This window comes from Hemitrygon akajei, chromosome 3 (assembly GCF_048418815.1).
Source record: "Hemitrygon akajei chromosome 3, sHemAka1.3, whole genome shotgun sequence".
Taxonomy (NCBI): Eukaryota; Metazoa; Chordata; class Chondrichthyes; order Myliobatiformes; family Dasyatidae; genus Hemitrygon; species Hemitrygon akajei.
This window is the reverse complement of record NC_133126.1, coordinates 48395489-48419219: the sequence shown is the minus strand read 5'-3', so window position 1 is coordinate 48419219 and position 23731 is coordinate 48395489. Positions and strand designations below refer to the sequence as shown.

Below are 23731 nucleotides of genomic sequence, written 5' to 3'. Positions count from 1 at the left end.
TATAAATGTTGTTTCAAAGTTTGTTTACATACTTGAAATTGTGAGAAACCAAAGAGATAGTAAGAACTTACTGTGATAGTAAACTGTAAGTCTGGTGAAATTAAAATGATGCATTTCATCAACTTAATATTTTAAAAGTAGCAGCAGCATTGGTTTTCATCTTCCAGACTTTTAGAAGGAAGTGAGAGTGGTATTGAATAGCACTAATATAAAAATGTAGCTTGTAACATTTCAGTTTCACTTGTGGCACGTGGTATATTTTTCTCAAGGTGCAAATATTTATCTTTAAGTTTTGAAGGATTTTGGTGGGCTGGTGGCGTAGTGGCATCAGCGCCGGACTTCGCAGCAAAGGCTCCCGAGTTCAAATCCAGCCGGCTGCCTTGCACGCTTTCCATCTGTGCTGGGTTGAGTGTTGAGCTAGCATCTCAACCTCATAAAAATAAGAAAGCCTGCTAAAAAAGCACCGTCACGACGGAGTCCCAATGACTCCACTCAGAGTTAAGGGCTTTCTTCTTCTTTGAAGGATTTTATGCTAAGTTGTTTATCAGAGATAAACAATAAAATAATGATATTTGCATTTGTTCTGACTATAGTTTAATTATGAAGGAACGGTTAACACAATTACTGTTTAAGGCCATAAAAAGAACCCTGTGATAGTTACATTAATTGATGAGACTAAAAGTATCTATATTTTTAAAAGTCTAATAATTTAATATGTTACTTTCAGGACTGCAACATTCCATTCTTTTCTCAAAATAGCATTGACAAAAAATCCAAAGAAGAGACCAACAGCTGAAAAACTACTGACTGTAAGTAAATTTTAGTTGATGTCATTTAAAGCAGCTCACCTATTTTTTTATCTACCCTCAAGGATAAAATTCAACTTATTGTAGAACAGATGCATATTTTAATAATTCTGTATTGTTCAAAGTAAACTTGTTGTCAAAGTACAACCCTGAGATTAATTTTTTGCGGGCATATTCAATAAATCCAATAGCCATAATAGAATCAATGAAAGACACCAACTGGGCATACAACAGGATGCAAGAGATGGCAAACTACAAATACAAAAAGAAAATACAAATAATTAATTAACAAACAAACCAGCAATAAATATTGAGCACACGAAATGAAGGATCCTTGAAAGTGAATCCGTTGGCTATGGGAACATTTCAGTGACAGGCAGGTGAAGTTGAATGAAGTTATCCCTTTTGGTTCAAGAACCTGATGGTTGAGAAGTGTTAATTGTTCCTGAACCTAGTGGTGTGAGTCCTGAGGCTCCTATACCAGCTTCCTAATGGCAGCAGAGAGAAGAGGGCATGACCTAGATGGTGGGCATCCTTGATGGATGCTGCTTTCTGCATCAACACTCCATGTAGATATGCTCCATGATAGTAGGGCTTTACACTACTTTTTGTCGGGTTTTCCATTCAAGGACGTTGGTGTTTCTTACCAGGCTGTGATGCAGCCAGTCAATATACTCTGCACCACAAATCTATAGAGGTTTGTCAGGGTTTTAGTTGTCATGCCAAATCTTTGTAAGCTCCTAAGGAAGTAGAGGTCCTGCTGTGTTTTCTTTGTAATTTATAAGAAGATACTTGCGTGCTAGGCCCAGGACAGATCCTCTGAAATGATAACACGGAGGACTTTAAAGTTGCTGGCCCTCTCCACTTCTGATCCCTCTGAGGACTACCTCATGGACCTCTGATTTCCTCCTCCTGAAGTCAAGAAATCAGCTCCTTCATCTTGTTGACATTGAGTAAGAGGTGGTTATTGCAGTTCCACTCCACTGATTTGTCACCACCTTTGATTTGGGCTACGGCAGTGGTGCCATCAGCAAACTTGATTGAATATGCCATTGGAGCTGTGCTTAGCCATGTTAGTCATAAATGTAAAGCAAGTAGAGCAGGGGGCTAAGCAAACTCCACGATGATATAGTCCACTGGGATGGACTGTTTCTTGTTTTGTGATGGCGTCATGCAGTATCTCAAGCAGTTGATAGATTATAGTCAGCCGCTGGTATTTAAACTGCAGCCAAGTTCACGGATGAGAACACCCTTGGTAAGTAGTGCGGATGGCATTTCATCGTTAGGTGTTTAAGTTCAGGGGAACACAAGTTCAACAGAATTACTACCACAGGGAGTTTATCATGAAACCTATATCTCCATCTTTTGCCTTTTCTGAATCAGCAGTTTGGTCAATCGTTTGTATCAAGAAGCCTTCAGGTCTGATCATTGTATCCAGTGTCCTGGAATAATCTCTGTCTTGGTAAAACACAGAACACATCAGTCTCTTGTTTGCCTTGATACACCAATTTTACCCTCAGATCTTCCAATTTTGTTCTCCAGCAACTACATATTTGCTAACCAGATGGTGGGTAGAGGGGGTCTCATTACTCTGTGTTTCAAACTGGCTTGGAGACCCCTTTCTGCCTGGCTTCCAGCCATGGTGATGAACCTTCATCTGCGTAAAGGTGCCATACCGGCATGCTTAAGCATTAAGTCTGCTGAGTCATTTAGAAGATGGTGAAATCTGTAGTACATTGTTAAGGGGAAATTGTATGGCACAGCTTGCAGTAAGAGTAATTTAAAAGGTATATTTAAAAGTATGGCATGCAGCCTGCAGCCCGTGGTTCACCTGCACCATCTTGCCATCATATATTGTATGTGCTATTAAGTTATTAGCTGCTTAGCCATATTTCCTTTGGGCAAGATGATAGGATATTTTGCTCTGGAACTACAAATATTGTCATCAGAAGATGCACTTAGGAGGCATTTAGGATGATGCAATCTACCCACTTGTACTTCTGCAGATTTCTTGTCAGCCTCCTCCATTCTAGGGAAAATAAACTCAGCCTGACCAATCACTCCAAAAATGCTGCAATCCCAACACTGTTCTGGTGAATTTTCAATGCATCACTTCCTCCTCATAATGTGAAGATCAGAATAGCATTTGGCAATATTGCTCCAGGCATGGTCTTGACAATTTTTCAGTTGTCCTAATGTCTCACCCTTGCTCCCCCTCCCCAGACTCTTCAGCTGATCCATATCATACAAAGTAATAAGGAGAGTAGAAAAGAGATTGAAAGCTGGAAATAGAGTAGAAGTACACCTTTTATTGTTGGTTTTAATTAAGTAGCGCTTAGTAGAAATATGCATCTGAAAACTTGAATTTGGCTTTCATATTTTTGTCTTAAAAGTATTTCAGAGTGTAAATAACTTTGAGATAGGATGGGCAAATAGATTACTGATCTACTGCGATGTAGTTACTTTTCTGTGCAAACAGATTGGAAACTTTATGGGTATTTTTTTTTTGCAGTATTCAAATTGTTGTAAATTTTAGCAAAAGCATTTTGCATACTAAAATAATTAAAAAATCAGTCTTCATTATAAAATGCATATTTGTATACCTTCCAATATTTGTTTGATATACAGTTTTGAAAATTTAAAATTCCATTTATGGTCTTTTTTTTCAGCATTCATTTTTAACACAATCAACTTTATTCAGATCACTGGCAGTAGATTTATTGGACAAAGTCAATAATCCTGAAAATCACCATCTTTTCAATGAGGCGGATGATGATGATCTTGAGGTATGATACATTAGTTGTGGAATATTTCACCTTTTGTAAATTGGGTTGATCTCCTCCCAAGCACTTCAGATTCAAGTGGGCTGATTATATGTAGGTTGAATATAAAATCAAAAGTATCCAGATGTCTATTAATTTCACTGGAAGAGAAATTCAAGGATAAGAGTAAAGTACAAAGCAGAGAATGAAATCAAGCTTTGTTCAAATGCCATAACTGTCTACACCCAAAATGAGTCTAGTCCAAACTTGAAATTTCAACTTGTCTGTTTATTTACCATTTACTGCATAAAATATGCCACCTTTTCCCATACTATTAAAAGAGCTGAATCACTATGAGTCTTATCAAGAATTCAGGACAATTCAGTTCAAGCCCTGCAGCAGTTACTGAGGTTGGATAGACTAATACAACACAAAAATTAGCCATTTAGCAGACCTTTGTTTTGGACCTTTTCAGTTGCCTCAGACATTGAATTTTTTTATCTGTTGAGACGTTATGTGGGCTAAAGATTTGTTGCTGGCAATGAGCTTAGTTTCATTTCTAAAGTAATTTTGTTTATAAAAATATTCAGCTCTATCAACCCATGTTTGTCTAGGGGAAACTGCTGTCTGCCCGCCAAGCTGTATCTGACGTTTGCTGTGTATGCACCCTGACACAACCCGCAACGTAAAATATCAGTCAGTACACAATGTACATTTAAATGATTACACTTTATAAATTTTACTGTGACTATTGGGGTTAGTAAAGAAACAAAAATATAAAATAAAAAGGCGCCAAGAATAGAAATTATACAGTTTGTGCACACGTTGGAGCTCATGCAATATCCTTGGTCCACCATTCGATTTCCTTCGAACTCCACAACCTCGGATTGGGATCAACCACGGTGGCCGACCAGAGCGCTTCCCTCTTCGCTTCTCCTCGCCGAACTTCCCACGCATCAACCCCAGTTCCCACCCATACAGATAGAATAACAAGACTCATATTGGTTAGTCTCCCCATTATCAATAGTTATAACCCGAACATTTCAGCTACAGAAGACATTACCTCATAGTTAACATTACAGAGAAGCCATTTCATTATAACACTTCAGAGAAGCCATTTTATGATTAGCAGTTAGCATTACAGTTAATATTACTGAGAACCCTACATTTGTCTCCCCTTTTTTCCCCTGCTATTTTATAGCCCCTCTCTGCTGTGCCTCATACAATTCGCTCCATTAACAAGAATACAAGAGCAGAAAGGACACAATCGGAGATCAACTGTAAGTATTTGCTGTCTATGGAATATTTTTGCTACAAAACCGTCAGTGCATGATGGCAAGAGATTTTTTCAAAGGAGTTTAACAATAAAAAAGGTAGTCAGTATCAGTACTACTCTGCATTACAGTGAAGTCATTATCTCTGAAAATGTTCTTGCTAGTATCTTGGAATTGATGACTTACTTCCTGAATTGTTTTGTGAGGTTTGAAGTTCAATGTAGGAACCATAGACTCCCATAGATGGAGCAGATGATGGCTGGGTGGTTTGAGGTGGATCACTCCTCATAGGCTCCTGATATGTAGCTTCCAGGTTCTCAATACCATTCCGAAGGCTGCTTCAGTTTGAGCGGTCATGGGTCTGTGATTCCTGGGAGTCCATAGTATGTTTGATTTCTTCCAGAGGCCTGGTAATGTTGTCCCTTGATGGAGGTCAGAGTGGAATGTCTGCTTTGATAGCCTGGTGTTGGGCATGTTATCAACATGGCTAATATGTTTGACTGAGTGCCAGAGCCTGAATACTGGAGATATTGGCCTAGGAAAGGAAACTGATGTTGGTTTGCAGTGTCCTTTAAGTGAATGAGATTTGCAAAGAGGGATCTAGTACGTTCCTGGTGAATATGACAAATATGCTGTCCTCGGGCTTCCAGTCAGGTACTTAATATGTTGACGTGGATACGCTATCCATGTCAATCCTGAGATCATAACCCTGGAAGTCCTGTCCTTTAAACTAGCACCTTACTCTCTGAACTCACTTTGTAGGACCTCGTCACCCTAGTCAACATGCCATCCGGGAATCTCATTATTTATACTGGTTGCTCCAAAGTTGAAGATTTTTAAAAAATCTATATATGTTCACATCAGAGTTTAAAGGAGGACATGCAGTGTATCCTGAAGCACTTTAACATCGCAATCAATTAAATTTCACAGTTAGGTACATACCTACTTAGAAAATCTTATTTAATGTAGTTTTTATTTTTACTGTGTATATTACTAACAAATTACATAATTTTAACACCATATTCATACGTGTAATATTCATGGAATACTTTGCGTGTGTCTGTGTGTGTGTCTTAGTTAAAACCCAATGCATGCAAGTGGATGCAAATATCATTGCCATTATAATAACATGAATATTGCTGGCTGTAGCAACTATAAACAAATAACATTCTTGCTCCATTTCCTTTATTTTAGAATTGTTGAAAAAAATTGGAGTTATCCCTTTGAAACTAATGGCACCAATATCTTTGAATTGAATAAAATTTTGAAATTTAATGAAAAAGCAAATTTGTTTCATCCTTGTCACTGATGGAAGACCCAATTAGAGCAGGGGTACCCAGCTTGGGGTATATGGACCCCTCAATAGCAAAAAAAAGTGCAGCCCAGGACTTCAATTCTCAAATGAATTAAAGCAGCTGAAGAAATGCTAACACAGTATTTCCTGATGAGACACACTAACTTTTAAATCATGTTGCAGTTTTCTACCAACTTTGAAATACTATATTTTGTTCACTTTTCATTGTGTTACTTTGCGTAACTTGAACTTTATGTATATCAGTGCCATTTCTGTTGTTAATTTAGCTGTTACTGAGTTGTGCTGCATGGAACCAGGTCCTTCTGCCGAACTTGTCCATGCCAACCAGGTTGCCTACATGAGCTAGTACAATTTGTCTAGGATAGGCCCACATCCCTGTTATTCTGTTATTTAAATGTACAGTTTTGTACCTAAATTTTGGAATGTTTTGATAGTGTAAAACAAATATTTGATTTTCATTAATAATTTCTGTTAGAATTTATTTTATCCACAGGTTTAATGAGATTTTGTACAACGTGTTGATTAGAACTACCTGAGAATTTATAGGGTGAATTTTCTGGTCTTGGCACACAAGAAGTGCAGAAGTGCAAAACAAATAATTATCTGTTCACTGGCTGTGATTTCACATTGAAGTGGGTTATCTTTCAAATTGATCACACAGTTTTGAAAATTGACCTTTGGATTAATAAGATTTATTGACATCCCATTTTAGAAAAATAGCCAAATTATTTTGCAGTGAAGAATAAGGAATAATTTGTTGTTTAGAATTGTTCTTAATTTGTTGCGCTTTATGTCATGTTTATCTTAAAATGAGTGCAATTGCTTCCAAATCATGTGGCGGCATTGAATATTTTATTGAAATAACAAAGTAAAATGAATTAGTCAACCTATTACACAATTCAGTTAAAAAAGCAACACACACAAAATGCTGGAGGAACTCAGCAGGCCAGGCAGCAGCTATGGAAAAGAGTATAGTCGATGTTTCAGGCCGAACCCCTTTGGCAGGACTGTTCCATTTTCAAAATAAAGGTAGTATCAAAGTTCATATAAGTTACCATATACCTTGTGAGATTCATTTTTTTGCAGGCATTTACAGGATAATTAAGAAATAAATCAGATTTATGAGAAACTATGTATGATGACTGACAGTCATATGCAAAAAGAAACCAAATTCTGCCAGTAAAAAATGATACTGAGAACATGTGCTGAAAGAATCCTTGAGAGTCTGTAGGTCATAGACTCGATACACAATTGGTGGATGAATTTATCTGGTTCAGAAACCTGATGGTTGTGGGGTAGTAACTGTTCTTGGATCTGACAGTGTGGGACCTTAAGCCTCCTACCCGCTGGTAGTAGTGAGAACAGAGTATGGTCTTGGATGGTGGAGGCCTTTAATTATGCATGTTGCTTTCTTCTGGTAGCTCTCCATTTGATTGTGGTCAATAGTGTAGGGAACCTTGCCCCTGATGAACTGGGCTGTATCTGTCACTTCCTGTAGTCTTTTTCATTCCTGGGCACTGGTTGTATCATGGCCTAGAATGGAAACACCAGTTAGGACACTCTCCACTGTGCATGTACAGAAGTTTGTCAAAATATTTGGTGACTTGCTGAATCTAAGCAAACTCCTAAGGAAGCAGAGGTGCAGTTGTGCTGCCTTTGTGATGGCATTTATGTGCTGGTTCTGGGTCAGAAACTCTGATATGATAACATCAAGGAATTTAGAGCTACTGACCTTCTCCAAATCTGTTTTTCCCTAATAAGAACTGGCTCATAGACTTTTGGCCTCTTCCTCCTCAATCAGCTGTTTGATTTTGCTGACTTTGAGAGGATTTTGTTTCAATTTCTCTCCTTTATGCCAATTTGTAATCACCTTTGATTTGGCCAGTAAACGTGAGGTCATCAACAAACTAAAATGTGATATTGGAGCTGCACAATTATAAGTGAAGTGAGTAAAGCAGGGGGCTAAGCACACAGCCTTGTGGTGCACCTGCACTGATGGTGAGTGTGGAGATATATTGTCACCAATCCATACTAATTGCGTTCTGCCAGTGAGGAAAATGATCTAGTTGCACAAGGGGGTATTGAAGCCCAGGTGTAGGAGCTTATTGATGAGTTTTGAGAGGAGGATACTGTTGAATGCTGAACTATAGTCAATAAAGAGCATCATGATCTTCATTGTCCAGATGTTCTAGAGCTGAGGGAAGTGCCAATGAAATGGCATATGCTGTTGACCTGTTGTGGCAGTAGGTAAATTAAAGACGATGCAGGTTACTACTCAGGCAGGAGTTAATAAGCTTCTTGACCAATCTTACAAAGCACTTTATCAAAGTGAATATAAGTGCTACTGGGTGATACTCTTTCAGGCAGATTACCATATACTTTTTGGACACCAGTATAAGTGATGTCTGCTTGAAGCAGGTGGGCATCCCGGATTGCTGAAGCGAGAAGTTGAAGATATCCATAAGTACTGCAGCCAGATGATTAGCACAGGTCTTCAGTACTAGGCCAGGTCCACCATCTGGGCCAAATGCCTTCTGTGAAATTGCCCTCCTGAAAGATGCTCTCACATCGGCCTCAGAGACTGAGATCACTGAGTCAGTGGGTTTATGTGGGCTTGCTTTGTTCTGTTGATCAAAGTGAGCATAAAAGACATTGAGCTCATCTGGGAGTAAAACTTTGTCATTTATATTTTATTTTTAGGAGGTAATGACATTCAAGCCTATAGAGTCTCTTAAATGACTCTAATGCATCTGCCTCTGCCACCACCCCTGGCAGTACGTTCCATGCACCCACCATTCTGTGTCTAATAAAAGACCCACCTTTGACATCCCCCTATACTTTTGGCTAGTCACTTTAAAAGTATGTCCTCTCTTTTTAGCCATACTGCCCTGATAGCTCTTTACTACATCCATGCCTCTTAATGTATAGACCTCTATCAAGTCATCCCTCATCCTGTGTTGCTCCAAAGAGAAAATTACTAGCTTGCTCAACCTTTCCTCCTAAGATATATTCTCTAATCCAAGCAACTTCCTGGTAAATTTCCTCTGTATCCTCTCTAAAGTTTCCAGGGCGCAGGCCTGGGCAGGGTTGTATGGGAGACCGGCAGTTGTCCAAGCTTGGCACCGGTGACGTCGCAGAGCAATGTGTTGTTAAGTGCCTTGCTCAAGGACACAAACACACTGCCTCAGCTGAGGCTCGAACCAGTAACCTTCAGGTTACTAGTCTGATGCCTTGCCCACTAGGCCACGCGCCTTCCTATAATGAGTAACAAGAACCGAGCACAATATTCCAAGTGTGGTCTAACCAGGGTTTTATAGAGCTGCAACATTAACTCTTGAACTCAATTCCCTGACTAGTGAAGGCAACCACACGTACACCTTAACCATCCTATCAACTTGTGCAACAACTTTGAGGGATCTACAGATTGAACTGCTAGGAATCCTACCATTAACTTTGTGCTCTGTTTTTTGCTGTGTCCTTCCAAAGTGTATTGCATCACACTTTTGCAGATTGAACTCCGTCTTCTTGAACACAATATCCCAAGTGTAACTTCACCAATGCCTTTTTCAATTGTAACGTAACCTCCTACTTCTGTATTTAATGTCCTGCCTGATGAAGATTAGCATGCTAAGTATCTTCTTCACTGGTCGTACAAACTGTGCTTCCATTTTAAGGAAATTATGCACCTGTACTCCAAGATCCCTTTGTTGTACAACATTATCCCAGGGCTATTCCATTCAATGTAAAGTTTCTACCTGGATTTGTTCTTCCAAAGTGTACTTCCAAACTTTTCACTTATCTATATTAATTCCCATTTGCCGTTTCTCAGCTCACCTACCCAACCGATAAAGATCCCACTGCCATTCTCAATACTCTTCTTTACTATTAGTACCATCTACAAACTTCAGAATGAGTTTTATTATTACTGACATATGTTGTGAAATTTGTTTTGTGGCAGTTGTAAATTGCAAGGCATAAAATTACTCTTAAGTTAGAAAAGTAAATAGAGCAAAAGAGGAATGAGGGACTTTATTCTGGTGTCTTACATTCAATCTGATTCAATAACGTGTTCTTGACATTGGAGAATAAATATATTGCAGTGCTTGGCTGTGTATATAAACCATGTTCTCCATTCAATATACTGACGGGTATCATAAAACATTTGGCATTTTGTGAGATTAGTATTTGATCTTTATCTTTTAAAAAATTATCTTTACAGTTGACAAAATGCAGTTTGAACCTCCTTTGAGAAAGGAAACTGAGGCTCACTGTGAAATGGTAAGGTCTGAATTTCATCTTTCAATTACTCAAATTAAGTTCATCTGTTTATTATTTCAGTAATCAAGTAAATCTCTTGATCTCTCATGGGTATGCTCTTACCAAATCAACTTGCTACACAAGACTGTTGGATGATTCTTAGAAATTGCTCAGCAATGGTATTCTTGTTAATAAGATATAATATTTTGTAGCTTTGCATAACATATTCACTGATTCTTTTCTGCACCCACACTGAAAGTATACTATCAAAACTTCCCCTTCCAGGAAATCCTTTGGAGTCATAGAGCACCCAGAAATGGGCACTTCAGCCCACTATGTTCATGCTGATCTTTTTTTCTATTTGCATTAATCTCATTTGCCTACATTAGGACTGTATTCTTTGATGTCTTGCCTATTAGTAACTGTATCTGATTACACCACCTTTGTCAGATATTCTGGGTATCAGCCACTCTGTTAAAAGAAAACACTTTCCCCTCTGATCCCCTTAAAACCCCTTCCCTTCCTTTTGCCCGAAACCTATGCTCTTTCTGATTGTTATATCTTAACTGGGGTGGGGGGAGGGGGAAGATAGATTTTCTACCATATCTGTTTCTCCCACAATCTTATATATTTCTATTAAGTAACCCACCAGCCTCTTTTACTCCAGGAACACCTGCCTAGCCTATGCAACCTCCCTTTATAACTAAAATTCTCCAATTTGTGCAGCATCCTGGTGAATCTCCTCTTCTGCAAATTTGCATCCTCCTCAATGTTTGGTAACCAGAATAATTGTCTTTATCAGTCTTGAAAATAAAAATTAGACAATAGTTTAAGATCATAATTTGATCCTTTTGATGTTGTACCATTTTGCCTTGGTAATGCAAATTTACTCTTAGCAATTGGCGTCATTGTAAATAGGTGACATAAACTGAATTTAATGGATCTAAAGCTATCTACTGCACAATTTAATTAATTTGCCAAAAAATGTAATAAGCAGCTTAAAAATGTCAAATGTGTGCTTTCTTTGGAAAAGGGACTCTTCAGTGTGTTCATGTTGTTTCTATAAAAAGAAAGAAGTTTTAATAAAACTGCTAAATATTTTAAACAGGAGGTAACCAAAGACGTAGGATTTGGGTCATCTTGGAGCCCATTTGCAGATGGAGGAAATAAGTAAGTTAATATAAAGGATGTCTCAATTCTTTGGACAAATGATCTGTAAAATTGTATAGTGTGTGTTTGTTGTGGTAAAGGAATGGGATCTAAATTTCCCAATTGTTTCTTAAATTAGTTGGTGTAGACTATAAGACTTGAAATTGAAGGGTGATTGATCACAATACAAGGACGATGACTTAAATTTTAAAATTGGTGCATGACTTTTCACTGTATCCATCTGGATTTTAAGTCAGATCACAAAATGTTATAGTATCAATTTTACTGTATAGTTTAAACTTGCAAATACTGTATGATTGCATGGTAGAAAGTCTACTAAAGAAGGCATTACTTTTTGGATAAGATCCATGTATCAACTACAGGAAATTAATTGCTGAGCAAATTTTTATACTTATATAATTTTTTTTAAATATAGTGCTTATTAAATATAGGGCTTATACCTGGACTTCCAGAAAGCTTTTGATAAAGTTTTGATAAAATCCCACATAGGAGATTAATGGGCAAAATTAGGGCACATGATATTGGGGGCAGAGTACTGACATGGATTGAAAATTGGCTGGCTGACAGGAAACAAAGAGTAGTGATTAACAGGTCCCTTTCAGAATGGCAGGCTGTGACCAGTGGGGTACTGCAAGGTTCGGTGCTGGGACCGCAGCTGTTTACAATATACATTAATGATTTAGATGAAGGGATTAAAAGTAACATTAGCAAATTTGCCGCTGACACAAAGCTGGGTGGCAGTGTGAAATGTCAGGAGGATGTTATGAGAATGCAGGGTGACTTGGACAGGTTGGCTGAGTGGGCAAATGTATGGCAGATGCAGTTTAATGTGGATAAATGTGAGGTTATCCACTTTGGTGACAAGGACAGGAAGGCAGATTACTATCTAAATGGAGTCAAGTTAGGAAAAGGGGAAGTACAACGAGATCTACGTGTTCTTGTACATCAGTCAATGAAAGCAAGCATGCAGGTACTGCAGGCAGTGAAGAAAGCTAATGGCATGCTAGCCTTTATAACAAGAGGAATTGAGTATAGGAGTAAAGAGGTCCTTCTGCAGCTGTACAGGGCCCTGGTGAGACCCCACCTGGAGTATTGTGTGCAGTTTTGGTCTCCAAATTTGAGGAAGGACATTCTTGCTATTGAGGGAGTGCAGCATAGGTTCACAAGGTTAATTCTGTCATATGCGGGACTGTCATATGTTGAAAGATTGGAGCGACTGGGCTTGTATACACTGGAATTTAGAAGGATGAGAGGGGATCTGATTGAGACATATAAGATTATTAAGGGATTGGACACACTGGAGGCAGGAAGCATGTTCCTGCTGATGGGTGAGTCCAGAACTAGAGGCCACAGTTTAAGAATAAAGGGTAGGCCATTTAGAACAGAGATGCGGAAAAACTTTTTCACGCAGAGAGTGGTGGATATGTGGAATGCTCTGCCCCAGAAGGCAGTGGAGGCCAAGTCTCTGGATGCATTCAAGAGAGAGTTAGATAGAGCTCTTGTAGATAGCAGGGTCAAGGGATATGGGGAGAGGGCAGGCACGGGGTACTGATTGTATATGATCAGCCATGATCACAGTGAATGGTGGTGCTGGCTAGAAGGGTCGAATGGCCTACTCCTGCACCTACTGTCTATTGTCTATTTTAAAGGATCTCCCTTTCTAGATCCTTTTTTACAGGCTAGCCACCTAAGAGCATTGACTACATTAATGAATCAACAAAACATAGACCTGATCTTCAAATCTGATTTACTTTTAAAAAGAATGTCAACAATAATTTCATTTAAATCAGTTTTGTGTAAGTTGACTTTTAAAGAAAATACTTGGATACTAGAAAACTGAAATAGAAACAGAATGCTTAAAATGTATTCTGTAAGACAGTGGAGCACTGCACTGAAATACCAGCTGAAATTATTTCCTTAATTCTATAGATTAGCTACTGAAGCTGCAGCTTTTTCACTCAGCAAAGTATTTGCCATAAGCCATCCCTGACACCATGGCTGATGCTACCAATTTCTTTCAACCTCTAGTTACTTGACATAGAATATGTCATGGAATTATTTTCTACCCATGATGTACACATTAACAGTCATCCATCATTTGACATATTTGTATCTTTAATTTGACTCTTTGCATGAACTCTGTACAGTATGAGGTGATTCCCTTGTCCATTTTGTAAATCTACCATCCAATTGTGCTGGAAGGAATTCTTTGTCATGTGCCATCCAACGTAGTATGCTTACATTTCTTTAAAATTGTGGGTCTTTAAATTCTTTATACCAGATGTTTAGAGGGACTGTTGTCCACTTAGCTTATTTAAATGCTTCTTTGGGAGTGTTTTATCACCCAGTAAAGATTGGAGAGGGATATTTATTAGACTTTGTTCTAAATCCTTCCACTTTGCCTCATAATTAGGGTCACACCAACAGACCAGACTACGCAGCTTTGCTGTTCTATAATAGTCTTCAAAGCAAATCCTCCTTAGGCAGCTGTAATGTCTGAAAACTAATTCTTGGTTTCTGTTTTCCCCAAATAAATGTTGAAATCATTCTTTTCCATTCATTAAATTGCTTAAAAGGTACTTCATCAGGCAATGATTGGAAAAAGAAAGAGCAATCTAGGTAATACATTCATCTTTATGGCTTCTGTTCAATTATACATATTCATTGGCAGCAATGACCATCTATTTAAGTCTGCCTTAATATCAGCCGTTATGGGCATATAATTATGGAGTCTGAGAGGTTTAATCAGACCTTGCTAGACATGCTCAGGACCCTGGAGATCAGCAAAAAGAGCAGATGGAGTCAACACATTGGGCATCTGGTTCACTGTTACAACTGTACATGCAATGAAGCTACTAGTATTCGCTCTATTATCTGATGTTTGGGCACGAGGCAAGGTTGCCCATTGACCTTTGTTTCAGGTCTGGCGTGGGTGACGTACCGCCAAAGCATTATCTGAAGTATGTGTCTGATATGAGGAAGGAGCTGAAAAGGGTGTACGAATTGGTGGGGTGGCGGCCGACAAGCAGAATCAGGGAAATAAAAGGAGGTATGACCAGGAAGTGAAGTTCTCACAACTCCTGCCAGGAGGCCAAGTCCTTTGGAATTTGGGTTTACCTGAATTTGTGCTTTCCTGTACCGGAAAGCACAAGTTGGCTGACCGCTGAGTGGCCACACTCTATGTAGTGGAAAGTCGGGTGCCAAACCTACCGGTTTTCTGGGTGAGGCCCAAGGACGGGAAGGGGCCTGTCAAGATTTCCATTGGAACCACCTGTTGCCCCCGGGACAAGAGGCACAGGTAGACAGGTAGACTTAGAACCCAACTTGGAGTCTACACCTAGTATGAGGAGTTTACGGAAGCGCGGGGCGATGGAAGAGCCCACCGTGAATGAGCCTGGGCCGGGGGATACAGATTCAGATGTGTGGTACATCTGCCATTCGTTAACTCCCCTGTGATGGAGCCCTTCTCCCACTGCGTCAGGTGAGGCGATGGGGGCTGTGGGTGGGCAGCCGGGAGTACAACAGGACTCTGGAGGAGAGGAACTGGTGCCTGAACAAGAGACGGAAGATCCCGGGTGCAGAGGTGTTTGAGTGACCCCTCACGGGAAGTTTCACCCCATAGATCCAAAGGGTCCCCCGTAGTGTCTGAGGTGGAAGAGTTAGAAGAGGGGGTACGCAGGTCTCAGGGAAGTAGGAACCCTCCAGATAGGTTGGCCTGTGTAGCACCTGTGGAGCAGAGTGTGATCTCTACTATTTTGGGGAGTTATGTCACTGCCTTCTGCACTTAGATTAGGCTCTGTGTTTTGCAGGAAGGGTTGGCGAATTATCTGAACATCTTGAAGGAATGACTAAATTCAGTGCGAGGGTTCTCAGTAATATTAACTGCTAACTGATAATAATGAAATGGCTTCCCTGTAGTGTTACAATGAAATGGCTTCTCTGTAATGTTAACTGATGAGGTAATGTTCTTTGTAGCTGAAGTGTTTGGGTTATAACTACTGATAACAGGAGAACTAGTGGGAGTCTTGTTATTCCATCTGTACGTGTGGGAACGGGGGTTGGTGCACGTGAGATTCGGCAAGGAAAAGCAAAGAGGAAGGACGTGCGGGAAGCGCTCTGGTAGACCACCGTGTTTGGTCCCAGTCCGAGGGTTAAGGAGTTCAGAGGAGATTGTTCGGTGGAGGAATACCTGCTGCTTGAGCTCCAATGATTTATTTGTGCACAAACTATTTTGTTAAAAGTGGCGCCTTTTTCTTTTATATTCTGTTTCTCTGTTAACCCTTTAGCCAAAGTCAGAGTTATAAAGTGTAACCATTTAATCGTATATTGTGTACTGTCTGATATTTTACATTGTGGGTTTGTACCGGAGTGCATTACACAGTATCCACAGAAACATGATTACACCATTTGGAGGGGCAGACGGCAGCTTTCCCTAGACGAACGTGAGTTAATCGAGCCTGAGTGTTACACTTAAAAGAAAAAAGCACCATTAATTATATTTTGGTAAAACATAAAACACATGAATGGTTGACTGTACAATTGGGATTTCAATTTTCTACTTGTCATGTGAATTGAACAGATTCTGAAATGGTTATCCAATCTCTGAGACAGAGACAATGAGAAGGTGAATGAATTAACTTGAAATGATAATGTAGTGTGTCATTGTAAGGTGTTTTGAGCAACAGCATGCCTCCTAACCCATGAATTGTAAAAAGCAGGGTAGAATTAGAATTGTCAAAACTGACAGCAATGCACATTTTTATTTTAAATATTAATAGGCTCGAGACTTCCGGTAAGATGGCGATTGTTTAGTTGCTCCGAACTTTTGCTCCGTTATTCTTCTTACCTTTGCACTATGTGTCTCCCTTTTTAAACCTTAGTTAGGTATTTTATTAGTTCTCTTCTACCTGCCTGCGAACACATCTATCTTATAATGGCTACCAAAAGTACTAAAACTGGGAAATATTAATAGGCTCTAAACAAATTGTGTAGTATAATTTCAAAATATAGATGAACTCTGCATAACTGTTTTGTATAACTGTCTTGTTTGGATTCTATAACTTCATCTGGAGCAAAAGAATCTTGTGTGTTCAAATGTTGCGAAATCTTTCTAAATCATTTATATGTAAGTATTCTGGAATCAGAATCAGGTTTATTATCACCGGCATGTGATGTGAAATTTGTTAACTTAGCAGCAGGGTACTTTGTAGGCTAGTACCCAAGATGGAGTGTATTGACATGAATTGATGGTAGATAGATTACTCAATATATTGAAATTGTGATTTTTTAAAAAATGTGAATATAAAGATAAAGTGTATGCTTTACTTTGAAGTATTGCACTATTCTTTGCTAATTTAGTTCCAAGGAAAGTACTTTTATATAAAATAAAGTGAAATGCTCATTCACTCTTTTAGGGGACACATAGCACACCAAGAGGAGGATTTTGACAGTGCACTGTAAGTACCCTTTAATATAGAATGAAAGAAATCCATAAAGCAGTTAAGTAGTAAGTTCTAAAATTTGGACCCTGCAACTGAATATAAGTGCAGTTAAGTAAATAGTTTGGAACTGGAAATGTAAGTTGAAATACATCGTTTCCATGGTGTATTTGAATTTGCATCTCCTGCTTGTTATTTGCACCTATAGTTTAGTAGGATAACTATCACAAATTGTAACCATTGTTTCATTATGTTTCTGATAAAATGAATTAAAATTTTGAGTAATTTCATCTTGGTGTTCTAGTTTTCGGTTACTTATTTTCTGGCTGTTCTCTTTGATAAGTATTAAAATACTTGCTGTTTTCCATAAGGTCGACACTTAAAAGAGCAGTTGTAATTCCACCTCCACTTCCACCAAAGGTGAGTCTACTTGCCATAAATCACAGGAACTTTTAGCTTGCTGGTTAATTTTTAACATTAAAAGAGAATGTGGTTAAGTACATTTGTGAGTAGATGACTATTGTTATTTGTTGCATCCAACCATCTTCAATCAATAGATTTGCTTCTTTGGATTAATTATGATAAATTTGTAATCAACTGCATATTACTGCTACATTTTATTAGTAGTACTGCTACTTAATATTATTAGCTGTAGCCTATTCAAAAGTAATATTTGAATAGATTCTCATTTATTGAATGGATTTGTTAAGCTTAATGCTCATAACTATTTTTGTAATTTTGTAATCATGGCTTTTATTCCTGGGTCTAAATCCTGGATTTTCCTGCCTAATAATATTGTGGGATGTTTCCACCAGATGCTGTAATGGTTCAACAAGTTGGTTTACCACCACCTACTTAGGGCAGTTGGGGAAATGCAAAATCTTTCAACTTCAAGCATAAAAATGGTAGTTAAAAGATCGCTGATTTTCCTTTCCACCAGTTTTAATGGGAGACAAATCTAATCTGCTCATTAGTTGGCTGGTATCACTGGTGCACTGGAAAAGGATTTGCTTAAGAAACTGAATCGGCCAGAGCTGGATATTTCCTCATCTTAAAATCACTTATTACTTTTCTAGCCAAGAATGCACAGCGTTTCGGATCTTCCAGATGAAGAGAGTTCTCTGACGATCAAGCGGCAGCCTTGTACCAAAAATGGACCATCAGCTGTGCCAAGAAGACAGAGTACTCCAACATCCCTATATCAATCAGAGATGCTTGAATCAGCCCTTACAAACAGTGTCAGTAGCCCAGGATTGCTTGATACCAGAGCCTGTGACTTAGGTAAAGAAATTAAATGTGAAAAGGGGTTCACTATACAGATCACTGTAAATATTAGCTAAATATTTCTCTACATAGTGTGTAGTACTTCCTGTTTAAACTATTATGAATTGATTTAAATTGATTTATAGGCATCCTTGATATTCTTTGAAATCCATTTTAATCCCAACTTTTTGGAAGCATTGTAGTAAAAGAGAACAGTTTCACTGGCCTGATCATGGTCTTTGTCTTGCAGTTGATTTCAAGTAACACATTCTGATGAAGTCCTGAGAAATGCTTTTTTAAGTTGCTGGATGTAATACTGTTAATGAATAGAAGTCAAGTCGTCACTTTTATTGTCATTTCGACCATAACTGCTGGTACAGTGCATAGTAAAAATGAGACAATGTTTTTCAGGCCCATGGTATTACATGACACAATACAAAAAAACTAGACTGAACTACGTAATAAAAAAAACAACACAGAGAAAGCTACACTAGACTACAGACCTACACAGGACTGCATAAAGTGCACAAAAACAGTGCAGGCATTACAATAAATAATAAACAGGTCAGTAGAGCAAGGTGTCAGTCCAGGCTTCGGGTATTGAGGAGTCTGATAGCTTGGGGGAAGAAACTGTTATATAGTCTGGTCGTGAAAGCCCGAATGCTTCGGTGCTTTTTCCCAGACGGCAGGAGGGAGAAGAGATTGTATGAGGGGTGCAGGGGTCCTTCATAATGCTGTTTCCTTTGCGGATGCAAAGCTGACTCGTCGTTCTTGCTGATGAGACCCACCACAGTCGAGTCATCAGCAAACTTGATGATATGGTTCAAGCTGTGTGTTGCAGCTCAGTGTGATGGTGTTGGAGATGCTGCTCCCGATCCGGACTGACTGAGGTCTCCCAGTCAGGAAGTCTAGGATCCAGTTGCAGAGGGAGGTGTTCAGGCCCAGTAGGCTCAGCTTTCCAATCAGTTTCTGAGGGATGATTGTGTTGAATGCTGAACTGAAGTCTATGAACAGCATCCGAACGTATGTGTCTTTTTTGTCCAGGTGGGTTAGGGCCAGGTGGAGGGTGGTGGCAATGGCGTCACTTGTTGAGCGGTTGGGATGGTACGCAAACTGCAGGGGGTCCAGTGAGGGGGGCAGCAGGGTCTTGATAAGCCTCATGACGAGCCTCTCAAAACACTTCATGATGATGGATGTAAGTGCAACGGGACGGTAGTCACTTGGGCAGGACACTGAAGACTTCTTCGGCACGGGGACGATGGTGGCGGCCTTGAAGCTCGTTGGAATGGTGGCGCTGCTCAGGGAGATGTTGAAGATGTCAGTGAGAACATCTGCTAGCTGGTCTGCACATCCTCTGAGCACTCTACCAGGGATGTTGTCACAGCAAAGTCACCACTTTGGAATATTTTCCCTTGCACTTGGACTTCATTAATGTTGGTTTCCCTCCATTGATGGTCTAATTTTAATAAACCTTCAAAAATTCTTGTCCATGAATTTGTTAAGTGCAGGAAATCATCTTCTTAAGCCTATCATTAGTAAAGTGCAGGAAATGAGTGCAATAAATTTATTTTTGTGAGGTCTCTCCTATTCACATTTGAAGCTTTTGCATCCTCTGAACAGTTTCAGATTTTTTTGTGTGTAAGATTTGTACATCAGACCTAGTGCAACTTGTACATAATTGAAAAGAAAAATGAGCATCACATGCAAAGTTTGCTTTTCAGGAAAAGAGAGTGCAATTCAATTGCCTTGAAACCAATTATCAAAAATCAGTTTTTAGATATTATTGTTTTTGGACCAAATTGACCATTTTATCAGAATACACATTATGTTCTGAATTTGGTTTTCCTTTTTTTTTGGCTAATGTCACGTGAACAAAAGCTTTCACTGTATCTTGATACATGTGACAGTAAAAAATCAATGCCAAAAGAAACATGTACCCATTATAATTAAACAATGATTAAAAATCTTAAAATATTTTGTTTATGGAGCTGTTGCTAATTTATATTACAGGAATGTGTCCAGTCTTTTGGTCTTTATTGTTGAATAGTTGTTTACAGTTTTATAGACGTTAAATATATTTTAAATTACATCTTGTTTAATCGCTTTGCACTGCTCACCTTGATCTTCTTTCTAAGCATTACATTTTGGTCTTGCCAGTGATGCCCAGTTTTTATGTATTTTTAAAAATTTTAAATGCTTTGTAGTTTGATTAGCCAAGGTTTAACCATTAAGCAAATAAATTATTAAGCAATTAATGATTTTCTGCATAACAGTGAAGCTAAGAAACCAAAATTCTAGTGTGCTGAATAAGTAGCCCACATATTTATTTATTTCAATTTTTTTTATTAAAAGCTTAAAATTAGAATTTGCCCTACCCAAATGTCTTGAGAACCACCTTTATTCTATGATTTTGATTGTAAAATTTTTCAAGCTGCTGTTGTAGGTTTTTTTATATGGATATTCATTTGTTGGTGGTTGTGTGTGAGCAGTTTTATGGGGGGGGGTGTAAATCAAACTGCTTTTGTACGTGGAGCTTGATAAAATGTTCAATATAATTTAGAATTTGTTTCCCTTTAGAAAAATTGTCAGTCACCAGTAATATGTTTTGTATTTGTTCAAATGTTTCAGAAGGTCCTTCAGGCTTAAATGGTGAACATCCTCCAGTATTACCTAGAAGAAAAGAAAAAAAAGATTTTCCTGTACGTCTTTTCATAGTTTTTAAACAATCTTATAAAATCATTGTATCTCTTGAAGCAATATATATAAATTCTGCATATGCCTACTTTTTATTACAGAAACAAATGGCTCTCAGGTTTCACATGAATTTTTCTGTTAAAGGTTTTTACTATTTCTAAAGTCAGTAGGCCAATATGTACTTGCTATTACAATATCTGATTTTCTGCTCCACTTTTGGGGTTAACACTGACTAGGTGTAGAACATAAACATGACCTTATGACTGGTTACAATTTGCATCCCACTTTCAGCTCTGCACCATTGATGACTATCCTACCTAATACAGGTACAGTAGTTACATAACATGTTTACATAATGTAAATCAGACATGGCACGATTGGCGAATCAGGGAACTTTGTGCTACACAGGCTGAAATGGTCATTAAACAATTTTGACTGGGAACTAGGCCTATAGTTATCAGACACCATCATCTCATGGAAACAGCCTTCTAGGAGGCTATTTATAGAGTCATGAAGTCATAGAAAAGTACAGCATAAAAATAGGCCCTTGAGCCCGTCTAGTCTGTGACAAACCATGTAAGCTGCCTACTCCCAAGGACCTGCACCAGGACCATAGCCCTCCATATCCCTCCCATTCATGTACCTATTCAAATTTATCTTAAATTTTGAAATTGAGCTTGCATGCACCACTTGTGTTGGCAGCTCAGTCCACACTCTCGCAACCCTCTGTGTGAAGAAGTTTCCTCTCATGTTCCCCATAAACTTTCACCCTTTATCCTTAACCCATGACCTCTGGTTGTAGTCCCATACAACCTCAGTGGAAAAAGTCTGCTTGCATTACCTTATCTATACCCCTCATAATTTTGTATACCTCTATCAAATCTCCTCTCAATCTACTGCTTCTTAAAAAATTACCTGTTTAATCTTTCCTTGTAACTCGGGTCCTCCAGATCAAGCAACATCCTTGTAATTTTTGTCTACTCTTTCAACCTTACTTGCATTTTTCCTGTAGGTAGGTGACCAAAACTGCACACCAATACTCCGAATTAGGCCTCACCAGTGTCTTGTACAGCTTCAACATAACATCCCATCTCCTGTACTCAATACTTTGATTTAATAGGTCAATAGGTACATTCAATGTCAGAGAAATGTATACGATATACATCCTGAAATTCTTTTCTTCACAAACATCCACGAAAACGGAGGAGTGCCCCAAGAATGAATGACAGTTAAATGTTGGAACTCCAAAGCCCCCTCCCCAGCTTCCCCCTCCTATGCATAAGCAGCAGCAAAGCAACAAAACCCCCACCAGCAAAAAAACATCAGTGTCACCCTACCCGAGCACTCAAGCATGCAGCAAGGTATCAATAAAGACACACACTTGCAGTACCCAAAAGACTACTTGTTCACCCAGTAATTCGACATACCACAGGTGCACGCGCGCCCCCCCCCCCCCCCTCTTCCCCCCCCATAAGGGAAAAAGAGATGTCCCCGTTTCACAGCAAGAGGGGAGACAGAACAAAACAACTCACCAATTGATGGTGTTTGAAGTCTGTTGCATCACTTTTTCCGAGCTCTGTGCCCAAAGAACTCAGCTCTCTTGGCACACCGCCAGCAGCCGGCTCGCTGCTTATGATCTTCCATCTCCCACGACACACCAGGCAGTGGCATTGTCCACAAGTCTGCCTGCCTCCAGAGCTTCAAATCCAGCACCCTGAAGGCGCACTGGTCTTCTAGGTCGCATCCTTGGCATATTGAAAAATGGCCAGTCAGTGCCCCACCATTCACTGTGTAAGACCCACCCTTTTTGGTCCTACTGAAGTGCAACACCTCACCCTTGTCTGCCATTTTTCAGCCTATTTTTTCAGCTGGTCCAACTCCATGATAGCTTTCCTGGTTGAGAGTTACTTTGGTAAAGGACAAGTAATTGCTTCTATTGATACTTGGGCAAAGTTGATCTATTATTCAATAGAGCATACCGCCTTTACTTCTTTTAGCTTGAAGTAACAAAATAAACTAGTGCTTATTAAAATCCTACATTCGTAAACCCCCAGGGAAAAATAATTTTATTTATTACGAGTCTTAATTCATTAGTCCCTAACCCCCTTTAGCCCATGACACAATTATTTTTATAACACAATTTTCTATAACACAAGGTTTCTTAGGAATACAACTGCCACATTATTGCAGAACTGCCTGTAAAACCCTCTTCATTTCAATGGGTTCTCTGGGCTTAATTACAATGGGAAGAAGTTTTCTTTTCGTTTTGGTTCTGATTTATTTGCAACAATAATACTTACGTAGGGCCTTCAAGGAAAATATGTCCAAGGCATATGAAAAATTGTTAACAAACGAACAAGCAACACAGTGGAATATGAGGGCATGCAGTTGTATGAACGGTTACAGTAGTTTTAACTATTTTTTTAAATGTTTAACATATTTAAATTGTTAATACCAGTTCAAATGGTCTGCCTCAGAGATTCTAAGAATTGATAAAACAGCCTTTGAACATCATGAACTTGAATAATAGCTGGTTCATTCCACTTCATGGGCTTGCAGTTGCAATCATGCCTCTAATTGAATTGGAAGTACAACTGATGGGATTGCAGGGGAGGAGGCAAACACAGGTTATAGGCCAAGCCACCATCTGGCTCAACATGATCAGTGCGTCTGTTGAAATACCAGCGCAGCATATCATAAATATCAATTCCTCTTCTAATACATTTCCTTTGTGTTTTTTTTTACCCTAGAG

General features: G+C 38.9%; 1 protein-coding gene across 1 annotated transcript in view; it reads left to right on the top strand.

Annotated features, from left to right (window-relative positions):
• map4k5 (mitogen-activated protein kinase kinase kinase kinase 5) overlaps window positions 1–23731 on the top strand; it is a 135188-nt gene that overhangs the window by 81773 nt on the left and 29684 nt on the right. Inside the window, exons 11-19 of the mRNA XM_073039812.1 lie at window positions 728–809; window positions 3476–3592; window positions 4770–4848; window positions 10377–10435; window positions 11523–11584; window positions 16999–17040; window positions 17394–17442; window positions 18099–18303; window positions 20914–20984. Coding sequence (XP_072895913.1) covers window positions 728–809; window positions 3476–3592; window positions 4770–4848; window positions 10377–10435; window positions 11523–11584; window positions 16999–17040; window positions 17394–17442; window positions 18099–18303; window positions 20914–20984 — 766 coding nt within the window. The remainder of the gene's footprint in view (window positions 1–727; window positions 810–3475; window positions 3593–4769; window positions 4849–10376; window positions 10436–11522; window positions 11585–16998; window positions 17041–17393; window positions 17443–18098; window positions 18304–20913; window positions 20985–23731) is intronic.